General features: G+C 44.7%; 3 protein-coding genes across 3 annotated transcripts; 2 read left to right on the top strand and 1 right to left on the bottom strand.

Annotated features, from left to right (window-relative positions):
- Positions 1–5,344: 5,344 nt before the first annotated feature.
- IDH2 (isocitrate dehydrogenase (NAD(+)) IDH2) lies at positions 5,345–6,331 on the top strand (the record flags this gene model as incomplete). The annotated part of the gene is made up of 1 exon (XM_018879232.1): positions 5,345–6,331. The coding sequence occupies one exon, from the start codon at positions 5,345–5,347 to the stop codon at positions 6,329–6,331; it is 987 nt and encodes a 328-aa protein (XP_018737167.1).
- AWJ20_2296 (uncharacterized protein) lies at positions 5,971–6,264 on the bottom strand (the record flags this gene model as incomplete). The annotated part of the gene is made up of 1 exon (XM_018879233.1): positions 5,971–6,264. One exon carries the CDS (start codon positions 6,262–6,264, stop codon positions 5,971–5,973), a length of 294 nt encoding a protein of 97 aa, XP_018737168.1.
- Positions 6,332–7,274: 943 nt separating the features above from the next.
- SDT1 (Sdt1p) lies at positions 7,275–7,892 on the top strand (the record flags this gene model as incomplete). Its single annotated transcript, XM_018879231.1, has 1 exon — positions 7,275–7,892. One exon carries the CDS (start codon positions 7,275–7,277, stop codon positions 7,890–7,892), a length of 618 nt encoding a protein of 205 aa, XP_018737166.1.
- Between the last annotated feature and the right edge of the window lie 6,133 nt (positions 7,893–14,025).

Raw genomic sequence — 14,025 nt, 5'->3', positions numbered from 1 at the left:
CAGACTGTCAGGTACGTCGCAGTCCCCCGTCTTCAACAAGCGCTGTTCAAGGGTGACAAGGGCGGTCGTACATGGAAATCTGTGGTGTCCAAAATTGAGGATACGAGCAGCATTCGAACTCGCCAGCTGGAAATCCATGGCGAAATCACAAAAGTTTGGGAATGGTTGGGAACTGATTTTGATGCCAACTCCTAAAAATCGACTCGAACACAAAATTACCAGGTTTAATAGTAATAATATCACATGAAATTTAATATTTGTATAACGTTATATCGAAGGGCCTTCGGGGTCTCAGATCTCATGCTTCCGCGAAAAAAAAAAGCCAATTGAGAAATCAATGTCTTCTACTGATATCCTCTATTAATAATATTGAAACTAGTGATCAGAAAGCAAATTTGTGAGCCGAAAAGTTCCTAACTTTCCCACCTCGGCACCTGGTAGAATATAGCCTAATCCAGTTATCTCAGAAGAGAGGTCATTACAGCTGTTTTAATACATGATGCTACATAGCTTTATTTTTTCTCGGAAGCCTTGGCTTCGAGAGCACTGACATGGTCTTCCAAGGCACGAATGGACTCTTGCAACTTGATCACATCGGTGATGACGACCGAGTTGGCAGCACGGTACTCGTCAAACACATAGTAGTAGGCGCCAAAACCGGTCAGAGACACTCCGAGTAAGAAACCAAAGAAACTATAAACCGCAAGTTAGTAATTGGCAACCAGATCGATAAGCTTGACCCGATTTTTCATGCGAATTGACGAAGGGAGAACAAACAAAAGCCGAGTACACTTACCCTCCACGGAAAGCGCCAACTTTACGCTTAGGAGTGACAACAGGGGGGACAACAGGAGTCTCGGCCATGCGAACAGCACTGGTCGACAATTGGCGCTTGCCAAGAGTAAGCAAACCTCTGCGGGCTATTGGCGAAATCATTTTTTTTGTTGTTTATGCTGTGTAACAAGAACAATGTACGCTCTCTGACCACCAATATCGGGGTCTTCATGACCGTCAGATTTGAATATGTATGATTGGGTACTCTACATCACGTGACCAGCCGTGCACCACCACCAGGTCACAGGACAACCTGCCAAACGGAATCAAGTTAGGCAACAAATAACAGCCGGCAACCTATTTAATATCCTATTCTTAGCTTCCTTGCTGTTGCTTCCTGTAAATCTTACCAGAGCTAGTAACTGGGATGCCATGCTTGCGGGGTGGGGGTCGGCCTCCGGCGGCTGGGGCTCCGCCCCAGACCCTGGTTGCTCCTGCTTCGCAGGAATTGGCTGGGACCGGACTCGGAAACGACTCGAGCGCAGCGAGAGGAGCAGCGGGGTCTGGGGCGGAGCCCCAGCCGCCGGAGGCAGCACTCCCCACCCCAAAAATTCAGGGTACCCCATAGCCACAGCCGATGGAACACGACCAGGTGGACCCAGGAACGAAAATACAGGTTTCAGAGCACCCGTGGAGACCAGGGTGGAAAGTTGTCGTATTGGGGAGTGTGACGGGCCGGGAAATTTCAGGGGAAAAATGGGTAGGCCCTGATGCGGAGGAGTCACGTGAGTGGATTACCCTCTTTCAGGGTCTCCATGCGAAGAGTAGACGCGTGTCATACTGAGTGATCTGAGCCAGGACCGACATCCCTGAAATTTGACACTATATCTCATAATGGCCAACAAATACAGTGTGATTCTTCCTACGTACAACGAGCGAAAGGTGAGAACGAGGCGGTTATGATATGATTGAGATATGAAAGAGAGAAGAGAAATTCCTGAGTCGCAGAGATGGATCTGGTTGGACCAGCGATCGGCAGATAGCGGTAGCTGGATGTTCACGCGTGAGCTGAGAGAGACTAACAAGTGGATGTAGAACTTGCCAATTATCATCTGGCTTCTTGCTAAGACCTTTACTGAGAAGTATGTATAGCCATGGCTTAGAAAAGTCCATGAACAGCGACATTTGGATTTATTTGACATGGGACAGTGACACGCACAGTGGTTCATGTGGAGCTCGACACTAACATCTGGCAGTTCGCTCGACTGGGAGGTGATCATTGTTGACGATGGCTCTCCAGATGGCACTCAAGAGGTCGCCAAACAGTTGATTGGTGTCTATGGAGAAGACCACATTATTCTCAAGCCCCGTGCTGGCAAGCTTGGTCTTGGGTGAGTATTTTAGGGAGATGAGGAGGGCAGGATAACACAGATCAGAAAGTGTTAGAAAGTAACTTCGCTTTAGATGGACTGTGATTATCAGCTCGTTTGAAAAAAAATTAGCTCCTGTTATTAATGAATATTTAATAGCAACTATCTTGAGGTCACAGGGCAAGTAGGTTACTAACATGCAGAACTGCATATGTACACGGACTACAATTTGTCAAGGGCAACTTTGTCATTATCATGGATGCCGACTTCTCACACCACCCTGAAGCCATTCCCGAGTTCATTGCTCTGCAAAAGACCGAGGACTTCGACATTGTCACTGGTACCCGATACAAGGGCGACGGTGGTGTATACGGCTGGGACTTGAAACGTAAGCTTGTTTCCCGTGGAGCCAACTTCCTGGCATCGACACTTCTCCGCCCCAACGTGTCTGATCTCACTGGCAGTTTCCGACTATACAAAAAACCTGTCCTCGAGCAAATCATCTCGGCCACCGTTTCCAAGGGATATGTGTTCCAAATGGAGATGATGGTGCGAGCTCGTGCCATGGGTTTCACCATTGGCGAGGTGCCCATCTCCTTCGTCGACCGTGTCTACGGCGACAGCAAACTCGGCGGCGACGAAATTGTCCAGTACGCCAAGGGTGTCTGGACTCTGTTCACCACCGTCTAATTTAAACCTCAATCTATTTTAATCACTTCAGGGGGGCTGTTTTGCCTCCGGCGGCTGGGGCTCCGCCCCAGACCCCGTTGCTCCTGCTTCGCAGGAGTTGGCTGGGACCGTAGAGGAAATCGACTCGAGCGGAGCGAGAGGAGCTACGGGGTCTGGGGCGGAGCCCCAGCCGCCGGAGGCAGGTCCGGGTTGCAATCGAGGCTAGGGTAAAGCATTCTGGAGGGAAAATCCAGGGGTAGCTGGCCTAACAGGGTTAGCCAGTTGGGCCGTTGGACTGCTGCCGGGTTCAAGCAGCGAGCTAGGACCCTGGATCTAGTGAGGAGGTTGTTTGGGTGTCCCGTTGCGGTTCCGGGTGTTGTCGAGGATGTGTGTCGGCAATGGAGTAGCGTCGCAGCTGCCTTCTGGCGGTGGCTGCATAAATCCGAAACGCGGACCACTGCGAAGTTAGCTTCAGGAACGCAGACTTAGAGAGTTGGCGAGCAACCGGTCTCTCGCTATGGATTCAGTGACCCTGGGTCATTCTTCTGGTGTTGTAAACTTGTCAGTAGAAAACGAGTGGTAATTGATTGAGTTGTGTTTGGCGATGATGGCGATTGGGGTGTTAATTCTGTGTTGTCCGCAAGGGAGCCGACTGATCAGTCAAGACAGACAACGGGCGTAGCGTTGCATCTGATAGCCGTTATACCGTGCTGAGTAGCAGGCTTTTGAGACGGTCGGATTAAAAACACCGACTCGGAACCAGTTTGCATATTGCATAAATCTTTAACCTTTGTGGATGCACGGGTATATGCAACCGACCAATCATCAGGGCCAAACGTCGTCATAGTCGTTACTACGGGTTAGTTGTGAACGAGGTGTTAAATTAAAGAGGAGTCGAGTCTACATTATAGAAATTATTATTTTAGATACTAGAGACAGTTGTAGTTATATAATTTACATTTATAGATTAGAAAGACCCATCTGTCACAGCTCGTATGGAGATAGGATTCAAGAATTACCATCACGACTGGACCTCAGTTGCTGGTCAATGAAAACCCGGCCCGCTACGGCTCTGAAAAAGCATCGAAACTGCAGATACAATGCGTGTGCCGTCAGACATAAGTCCGAGTCGGCAGTCCAGTGATTCTATCATGCGGGCTGAACAAAAGCGATCCGACGGAGGACGGAGGGAAAAAAAATAATAAATAAAGAAAACCCTTACCTCGAAGAAAGTAGGTGCGAAGAGTACCGGACGTACATTGGTGCAGAAAGACCGTGTCCATATATGGAAGCGGGTGTAGTATATTTTTTCTCTTTCCACTAGACCGGACCTACACACATAAAACTTGGTTTCTGTTCTACAGCTTTGAACAAACGGACTAATTTTTTTGCACACTTGTGAAATTACACACCGAAAATGCTTTCCTCTAGAACTCTTTTCCGTGGCATGGCTGCTAAGCCAATGATGCGTATGGTGGTAAGTACTTTTCAGAACTGAGAGGTCGATGTGTGGTGAACGAGTGGTAAACGATAATGGTGGTGATGTTGATGGTGGTTGAATAATCGATAATTGTCGAAGAAGTAGTTAATTGAGAGATGGCTCTATTGGTTTGGAGTCTCAGACGGATTATATGAGTTCTATGGTCTATGTTGACTGTTTTTGCACTGGCATTGTTTGTATATATATCGAATTGTGCCAAGGGACAGGACCCTAAGAATGTGAGGTGAATTATTGGATATACTGAAACATTTGCAACAGCCATCTTTGATTGAATAACAGAGGGTCGAGGAAAGAGATGCTTGACATGTTTTCGAAAGAATTATCGACGTTGAAGAAGGGAATGGGGATTTGACAGGGTGTGCCGATAGTGTAATGCATCTGTATATTACAAGAACAACAAAGTGGTATAAGTAGAAGTTGCAGAGATATCGGACTAAAGATTAGAGGAGAATGCAGCAGAAACAGCGGAAGAAGAAGTTGAAGAAGCAATTGAAATCTATCATAGGCTGTAATGGGACCTGTAAACCAAGGGATGGCAGAAACAAGGGCCAATTGTCTGATAAGGCACAATTAAGATAGAAGACGAAGCCAATATTCTCAGTAATTGATATCTGCATGAAATTTAGCAGGATGCGAAAATTGTTTCAGTTGATGATGGATATTTTGCTAATAGAGTATGGCCAATATTATTAGGACAATGCTGTGTCTAGCACAGAGTTATGTCAGTATATGTTTCACACCGGGACTGAGACGTCTCTGCAACTAAATGATAAGATGCATGCCGTTTCTGGTATTTGCACAATTTTAAAGCCATCTCTTATACTGTGATTGCACAATTACAGCAATACAATCTATTGTCTCATTTCTGAAAGAGAATATCCCACATATCACGCCTATTATCATTACCACTATCATTATCCCCACTATCAACCCCCAAACAAAATCCAATACTAACAAACTGCAGCGCAATGCCTCTTCGGTCGCTACCTTCAACGGTAAGAAGAACGCCAATGGCAACTACACTGTCACCATGATCGAGGGTGACGGTATCGGTGTTGAGATTTCTGAGGCTGTTAAGGACATTTACAAGGCCGCCAAGGTCCCAATTGACTGGGAGCTTGCTGATGTCACTCCTATCTTTGTTGACGGTAAGACTTCGATTCCTCCTGAGGCCATCGAGTCCATCAACAAGAACAAGGTTGCCCTTAAGGGACCCCTTGCTACCCCTGTTGGTAAGGGTCACGTTTCTCTTAACTTGACTCTCCGTAGAACTTTCAACTTGTTCGCCAACGTTCGTCCTTGTAAGAGCGTTGTTGGTTTCCAAACCCCCTATGAGGACGTTGACACCGTCTTGATCAGAGAGAACACCGAGGGTGAGTACTCTGGTATTGAGCACGTTGTTGTTCCTGGTGTTGTCCAATCTATCAAGCTCATCACTAGAGCTGCTTCTGAGCGTGTGGCTCGTTATGCTTTCGAGTACGCTCGTTCCATCGGCAAGAAGAAGGTCCTTGTCGTGCACAAGGCTACTGTCATGAAATACGGTGACGGTTTGTTCTTGGAGAGTGCCCAAAAGATTGCCAAGGAGTTCCCTGACATCGAGATCCACACCGAGCTCATTGACCGTACCTGTTTGAACATGGTCACCAACCCTGCTCCTTACAAGGAGTACGTCATGGTCATGCCCAACTTGTACGGAGATATCATGTCTGATTTGTCTTCCGGTTTGATTGGTGGTCTTGGTTTGACCCCCTCCGGTAACATGGGTGACGAGGTCTCCATCTTCGAGGCCGTCCACGGATCTGCTCCCGATATCGCTGGCAAGGGTTTGGCCAACCCCACCGCCCTGCTGCTTTCATCTGTTATGATGTTGAGACACATGGGTCTTAACGACGAGGCCGCCAGAATCGAGAAGGCTGTTCTCGACACCATTGCCTCTGGTAAGGAGAACATCACCCGTGACCTTAAGGGTACTGCTTCTACCAAGCACTTCACCGAGCAAGTCATCAGCAGACTCTAAACGTGTCGCAAGTACTATATCTCAATCTGTATGAATAGAAAACGAATGTAAATATGAACTCTTTAGGGGGGGTGTGTGCCTCTGGCGGCTGGGGCTCTGCCCCAGACCCCGTAGCTCCTCTCGCTGCGCTCGAGTCGGGTGTCGGGGTCCCAGCAGCCGAGTGGCCGAAGAGTATAAATAGAAGCTGGCAATCCCCAAACTCGACTCGAGCGAAGCGAGAGGAGCCACGAGGTCTGGGGCAGAGCCCCAGCCGCCGGAGGCATCTGACACGAGATCAATCTGCATATTTCGCGCTTGATTCGGTCAAAAGATAAGATAACGGACGCACGTGCCGGCAGATTTCAGTTCTAGGGTTAGCTGGTCACTATGAGAGTGGTAAGGTGGTACTGAGAGCTGTTTTTGTATACGGAGTTAGAAAAAGTGAGTGGGTACGGAGGATATGTCTTTGGAGCTTAGTAGGAGATTATTCAGGGTCTGTTCGGGCATTCCGGGGAATAGAATGGGTTAGGAGGGCTGCAGGTAGCACTGCATGGAATATCTGGGTTGGTTCCGAGAACCACCAGAGACGAGCCGATATATGTGAGGCAGCGAGTTTCATTGTTTATCTGGGTATTTATTGGGTATTTCGGAAATACATTTGATTCAGGTACAGTTTTGATTTGTTTTTTTCTTTCAGCTATCGTTAGATTTAGAAGCATTTTGCAGTAGAAATTTACGGTAGACATAATTCACAGCATCAGAAATAAATCGGAACATGACGGCAGATTCTGAAGAGGGCATTGTGTTTTTCTTTGATATTGACAATTGTAAGTCGATATACACTAGTATATTTTCTGGGATCGAAGAAGTACTGATATGATTATGGGATCGTGGGAACTGAGGTTACAATATACTAACGTTGCGATCAGGTCTGTACAAAAAGTCTCTACACATCAATGAGTATATGCAACAGCTGATTCACAAGTACTTCGTTACTCATTTGGAGTTGGATGATGAGAGTGCTGAACTGCTTCATCAGAGATATTATAAAGAATTTGGACTTGCCATCGAGGGTTTAGTGCGTTTTAACAAGATTGATGCCATGGCATATAACGCCGAGGTCGATGATGCTCTTCCTTTAGATGGAATCATGAAGCCTGATCCAGATCTCCGAAAGATGCTGCTAAGCATTGACAGAACAAAGGTCAAGAAACTATGGCTGTTAACGAACGCTTATATTAACCACGCCCGTCGTGTAGTGAGGCTGCTAGGAGTCGACGATTTATTTGATGGAATTACATATTGCGACTACGCGCAGGTGCCCTTGATCTGTAAACCAAAACGCGAGATGTTTCATAAAGCCATGGAACAAGCCGGTGTTGACGATGTTAACAAATGCTACTTCGTGGACGACAGCTATATCAACATTGTGGGAGCACGAAAGTTCGGTTTCAAAAAGCCCATACAATATGTGGATGCTGACGACCCACTGCCCGAAAAGCCTGCCAGCGACTACACTGTCAGGTCTCTGCTTGAGCTGCCACAGCTCGTGCCTGAAGTGTTCAAGATAGAAGAGAACTAGTGTCCGGAGTGGTTATTTAATGATCTATATGAGTGAATAGAACAAGTAGACTTTCCTCACATGCCTCCGGCGGCTGGGGCTCCGCCCGAGGCACACCCGAGGCACGGAAAGAGAATAATAAATAAGATATAAATAATGCACAAGCCTAAAAAGCAGGAGCTCGGACGGTGTAGGAGCCCTGTAGCAGATCGAAGCAGAGTTGGAGCGCCATGTAAAGTTTGTATATGCTCTCTTGGACAATCTTGGGCACGAGTCTTTTGAGCACTGTTTCGAACATGATCGATGCTTTGTCCCGATTGCTTGCTGTTTCGTCAAGGACTCCGAGATCGCAGTTGAGGTGAGGTAACCGGTAGAACACCGCTTCGGCCAGAAACGTGTACTTGTAAAACAGGGTTTCGAGAGTGTCAGAGTTATTGATATACCGACATTCACCTTCATCCTGAAATAAAGGGTCTTTCTTCATATGTGGAAGGACGTAGTTGGCTAGAATGTCATCTCCAGCTAGGCAGGCGAACTTGACATAGTCGATATCCTTCTCCAAATTATCTTCGGAGGACAAATCAAGATAGAATGCCAAACAGAGTTGGCGCTTTAGATCGGTTAGGAACTGTCCAGTCGGTATATCCGTTTTGGTAATCGACATTCCCATGTGTCCTATGAGTCTGTATCTTGCCTGATAGCTGGATAGAAACGTAGAGATATGTTCGATGACTTCGTTCACCTTGTCACACCACATGGCTGACAACTGATCCAGCAGAACGATTAAAGGCGCACTGACAGGGTCAACTCCCATTTCCTCGAGGTTAGCATCTGAAGCACATATTAAAAGCAGGTCTAGGCACTTCAAGAACAAATTAAAGTCGTGTTTTTGGTCGAATCGCTGGGCAATGGATCCGATTTTCATACAGATCGCCTTGACTCCTTTAGCTGTAGGTAGATTATACGCGGGAATGACTTCCTTATAATACCAGCCATTAGCCCGAATCCCCTCTTCGAGTAGTTTTGAGAACTCTTGTTCCGAGTTATTATGTCCCGACAGATACTGTAATAAACGGCCTAGAAGATCAACTTCATGGCCTAGAGTTGACGCACCACGACGTCTAGAATATTTGCTTCGTTCATCTGCCACCAAACCGCTAATGAGACTATCATAGCCAGCATCGCTTTCGTCACAACTAAGACTGAATTTTATACGCTCTTCAATGCTCAGTTTATCGTGTAGCACCGGATGATGGCTATTGGGTTTCAATTTTAACAGCATAGCACCTGTATATTGTAAAGGCAATTCTTTTTGGCTTCCAGCACCAATAACTTTGATCGATTCGCTAATATACTCAAGTTGTCTGGAATAGAAATCGTCTCCCAAATAATCGAACACATGGATATCTCGTTTACTCCAACTCGGATACCCGTTATAATTGCTATCAGACTTCCCATCCTCGTCACGTTCATAGGATTTACTCCTATAATCATCAATTACAGTCTTTACCAGCAAGTCAAGATGTGGAACTGTAATTCCTAGTGCACCACATCTCTTCCTTAAGCTCTCCTCAATTAGTACTTCGCATTTCTCTTCCTTAAGCTGAAGCATCAGTTTGTGTTCCTCATATGCCGCCAGCTCTTTTTCAGCATCTTTCATCTTCATGAGATATCGAGACAGATCAAATTGATCTTCAGTGCCAAATTCATCTGCAATATCTTCCGAGCTACTGTCTGATAACGGTTGTTCTAATGCACCTATTTTCCGTTTCTTATTTTCGGATAAATCTACCCAGGAGTCAAGCACACTCTGGCCATGTGATCTTATCTTAACTTTGGATCCTTTGGCCGGGCTTTTGCTAACAGAACTTTTCTTTACCGTGTTTTGGATCTTTACCTTTCCGAGATGTGATTTCACTGTAGTACTTTTTGTTGATGGATTCACTAGGTTCACAAAGGCTGTATCATTTTTATCGCCTGATATACTCGAAGAACGAGGGGTCATAAATATAGAATCGAAATCAGAATCGTCGTCCGAAAGAACTGATCGCGTTATTGTTCCTATAGAGTTCTTCAGACTGACTGACTCTGTACGGTCGTCCTCAAAAAAGTCGTCACCATCATCATCAGATAAAAGGCTAATCACAGGTGGATTATTTTTGGACATTGGGCTGGCAACGCCCTATTCGAATTGATTGCAAGTCAGTAAACACCCTGAAACTACTGTAATTGAAGCTCATGCACTAGTTACATTGATCAGCGAATTTATCAGAAGCCGTGCAGAACAGCCCCCATACTGAAACGTAGAGAGGGAAATTTTTGAAAAACAGATCATTTCATTTCCACTATTTGACTTTTATAGATTTTGGCCCTTGTGATGAGTTTATCCTTACGTTATATTTCATGAGTTGTAGCTAACAAAATTACGCATACGCGTCGCAACTTGAAGTCCAACTGCATCTTAGCAGTAAAAATGCGGGGAAAAGTGTGAAATGCCATAGGACGAGAGCAGTCGATACTATTATTATGGTATAAAGTTATAGAAGAATTCTTAGCCTAACGAATACACCCGAGTCTTACAAAGCTAATTAGTCGCTATTATGGTTTCTTTGTTGTTTCGCCAGAATTTGTGTAAAAATCCTTTACCAATGGTGGCATTATAGTTTGTTTGAGTGATTCTGGCAACGGAAGACCCAGGTTCGTAGTGCAGATTCTGTTGGGCTTGAGCTTGTCGCTGACCTCTGTCATCGAGTCCAGGTGTCTTTATAGAATTATTTGCTTCATCAGCAAGAGACGACGCACTGGAACTCTGCTCTTTGATAGGTTTCTGTACAATGGATTTGGGGTTGGTAGTATTGAAAAACTTTAATTTCTTATTTGGCGTCTTCACAGAGTTTTCCTTGCTGGAATTGTTACCAGAAGAGTTGGAGGTACCCCTAGTTCCAGGATACAACTCCCTCTTATTAATCGTATCAAACTTTTTTCGAAGGTTAAATTTCTCCCTTAGTCTCAAAGTAGGTGATTTTTTAGTTTCAAGCGAAGCATCAGATCTCTTAGACTCGCTACTTAGAGGTGTTGAATTCTGCTTGGTTGTATCAGGCTCATCTGCTTGACTGCGATTCACTGGAGTAAAAGATGCCAAGGGGCTAGGCTTCTGATAAATACAGGAGTCCTCAAATAAGAATTTATCGGGTTTGGCAGTGTATGCAAAATCATCTTGAAGTATTTGCTGTACTTCTGATTTTTCTGCCTGTGATCCACTTCCTGTGATTTGTATGTTGTCGGCAAATAATTTTTGACGCGAGTTAGTTCCATCAAAACTCTCGGATTCTTTGTAGTTGCTACCACTAGGACGACCATAAATGCTACTACTGCTATAACAAGACATCATTATATCAGTAAGACCACTTCCATTGGGAGAATACATGGTCTGATCGTTAGAATCTGATTTCTCAATTTCATATTTATCAACAGCAGAAGAATCAGCAGATGTCTGATAGCTTTGAATATTACCCCTTCTCAATTTGATTGAGGCAAGAATATCCGACAGTCCTGACGATTTAGGACCCGATTCCGTAGCCACGTCAGAAGAGAGTGGGCTGAAGGCTGATGAAAGATTGCTGACGCTTTTAGGTATGGTTTGGACAGTACTCACACCAATATCGAGGAGTCTTGGGCCCCAGCTACTCAATACTGGCCATTTACCGTTTTTGACTTCTACTGAGTTGGCTGGTAAGGGCTCTGGTTTTGAAATATATTCGACTTTGGAGATATTGATAGAGAACTCCTCGTCCATCGCGAGTGCTTTGTTAAGCCTATCGTTCCATATCTTCAAATCAGATGTTATAGAGTCATAATCTGAACAATTATCGTCTTCTATCATAAATTGTTTGTCAAGACCTGAGAGCCTGTTTTTCAGTTCTGGGGACATAACCAGACTTGGTGTTCGTGTATTGGGCTCAGAAATGGCTTCTGAAAAACAAGTATTGAGTACCGAAGCCTGAAATGACTTGTTGGTATTAGGTTCGGCTGAAGAATAGTCTTGATTCGATAAGTTGGGCACATCTTTGGTTACTGCAACATTCTTAACATGACCTGAGACAGGCAAGTCTAGTGACATAGAAGGTTCCTCTAACGAGCTGGAATGAGAATATGGGATTGATTTAAATTTGCTTTTAGATCCTCGTAACTCTGAGGTTGACATAATAGACATCCTGAATGGATTGTTGAGAGTTTTTGAGGACAGAAGTTCAGATATTCTAGAGTGTCGTTTAGAGTCTGTTTTCACATCTGTTATTTTTTGTATTTCCAGACCCTTAGTAGTGTGGTCCTCGTCTTCAGTAACCCGAATAGGTGATGTTTCGAGTTCTGTAACTAGATCCTGATTATTATCCATTTCCTCAAAATAAGAAGAGTTGCCCGTAAAAGATTCATGGTTTGAGAGAATCATTGAAAAGTCGGTGTCACAGTGTTGAACTTCTTTAGGTTGTAAACTCGTAATAAGCTCTTCATTTGAAGGTGTGCGGATTTTATTTTGCATCGCAGTTGACACTTTGCATTAGTTAGAGGATATTGCATGAAATTCCAGCACTGCGGATTTCTCATACTTAATACTTACCTAAAAAAGGCGAAAATATGCCCTTTTTAAAGCCATAATACTTAGAATTGGCTAATTCTATGTTGCATGAAAGCTGGCCACACTTATCGATACCGTCAGTCTTGTTCGCTTGATGTAAGTGAGTACTGGAGAACAGCTTCCCCTCGATCAGACTAGTAGCGGGTCGGAGAATTGAAGGAAAACCGGCGTCTAATGGAAGTATAGGGGATGATGAAGAGAACCGGAGAGAGAGATTTCCTAATTGCCGAAAAGTGAGTCTGGCAGTGAGTTTGCTTTTTACCGTTCCCAGTGAAACTTTCTCGGACGTGAATGATTTATCAACCTCATTGATTACTGCTGTTGGATTAGAGTCTGTTCTATTGCAACTGGAACTCCTGGATCTTGAAGTCAGATTTGATAGTGACAAATGGATATCTGACTGCCTACTGTTCACAGGAGTTAAATTTCTCGACACACACTTGTCCCCAGCTTTTGGCAGTGTGAACATCGCAAGCCGAGCAGAACAATAGCTAAGCTGATTCTGGCTCAAGTTTGGAGTAGACGGAAATGCATGATTGGACTCATAGGTGGTTTTCTCTTCTGTGGCACAGAGAAAACCTTGGAGTTGAGAGCAGCTGCTAGTTTGAAGTTGGGAGCTAGTTATTCCGTGTAGGCTGTATTCAGATGCCTGAGCTGGTAGAGAAGAGCTGGAAGGGTTTGGAGATTCATAGATGAAAGTTGGTGACTGTGATTTGTGGCTACCGTTACTTGATAATGTGCCAGGAAAACTGCGTGTTTGATCCAGTAGCGGGATATCGCCGTTACAGCAGATATGCTTGATTGTTATATCTTCGTCACCGTAGTCGTAGTAATAGTCAAGTATATCGGTAGCGAGTGGAGATACAGGAGATAGAATGGCAGAATGAATCTCTGCTGAGCTGCTAATTGAGCTTATTGCTATGGATTCATCTTCTGAAATGGTTTCTCGGCTCGTTAAACTTGGTTGAAACTCGAGCAGACCCTCTTCGGAAGTTGGAAAAACGGACTCTTCAGTACATGCGGATGCTTGATCCTTTGATGTACCTATGTGACTTCTAACCATAGTGGTTGAAGGTTCTGATTGTCCATCCATTATAATCGGCTCTATTAATTCCTCTGAATTCAGGCTGTTTTCAGTCATGTGGGAACTTATGTTAATGGCGAAGCTTGAACGTCAATTAAAATACCAAAACCCTCGCAAGATAATCTAAGCCTGATAAGATTAGAGGATTACGTATACCTTTAGCACTTATATTAAAAGCTCGGCAAATAATCACGAACCATTATGTGGAGAGATGACCCTGTCAGGGTTCAATCGGGTTAGGGATGGCGTTAGTTATGCATGATAACTCATCTCTGGCAGCATAAGCATCCGTTGCCCAATAATTTATGCTGCCAAGAACCCGAACATAGTATATAGTTAATAAAAGAACGGATAACTGGATAATGGCATTATAAACCCGTAAACTCTCATACGACTTTCTAAGGAAACTTTATTTTGGCTACACATGAGTACCA

The sequence above is a fragment of the Sugiyamaella lignohabitans genome, chromosome B (assembly GCF_001640025.1).
Source record: "Sugiyamaella lignohabitans strain CBS 10342 chromosome B, complete sequence".
Classification (NCBI taxonomy): Eukaryota; Fungi; Ascomycota; class Dipodascomycetes; order Dipodascales; family Trichomonascaceae; genus Sugiyamaella; species Sugiyamaella lignohabitans.
This window is presented reverse-complemented; position numbering and strand designations above follow the sequence as displayed.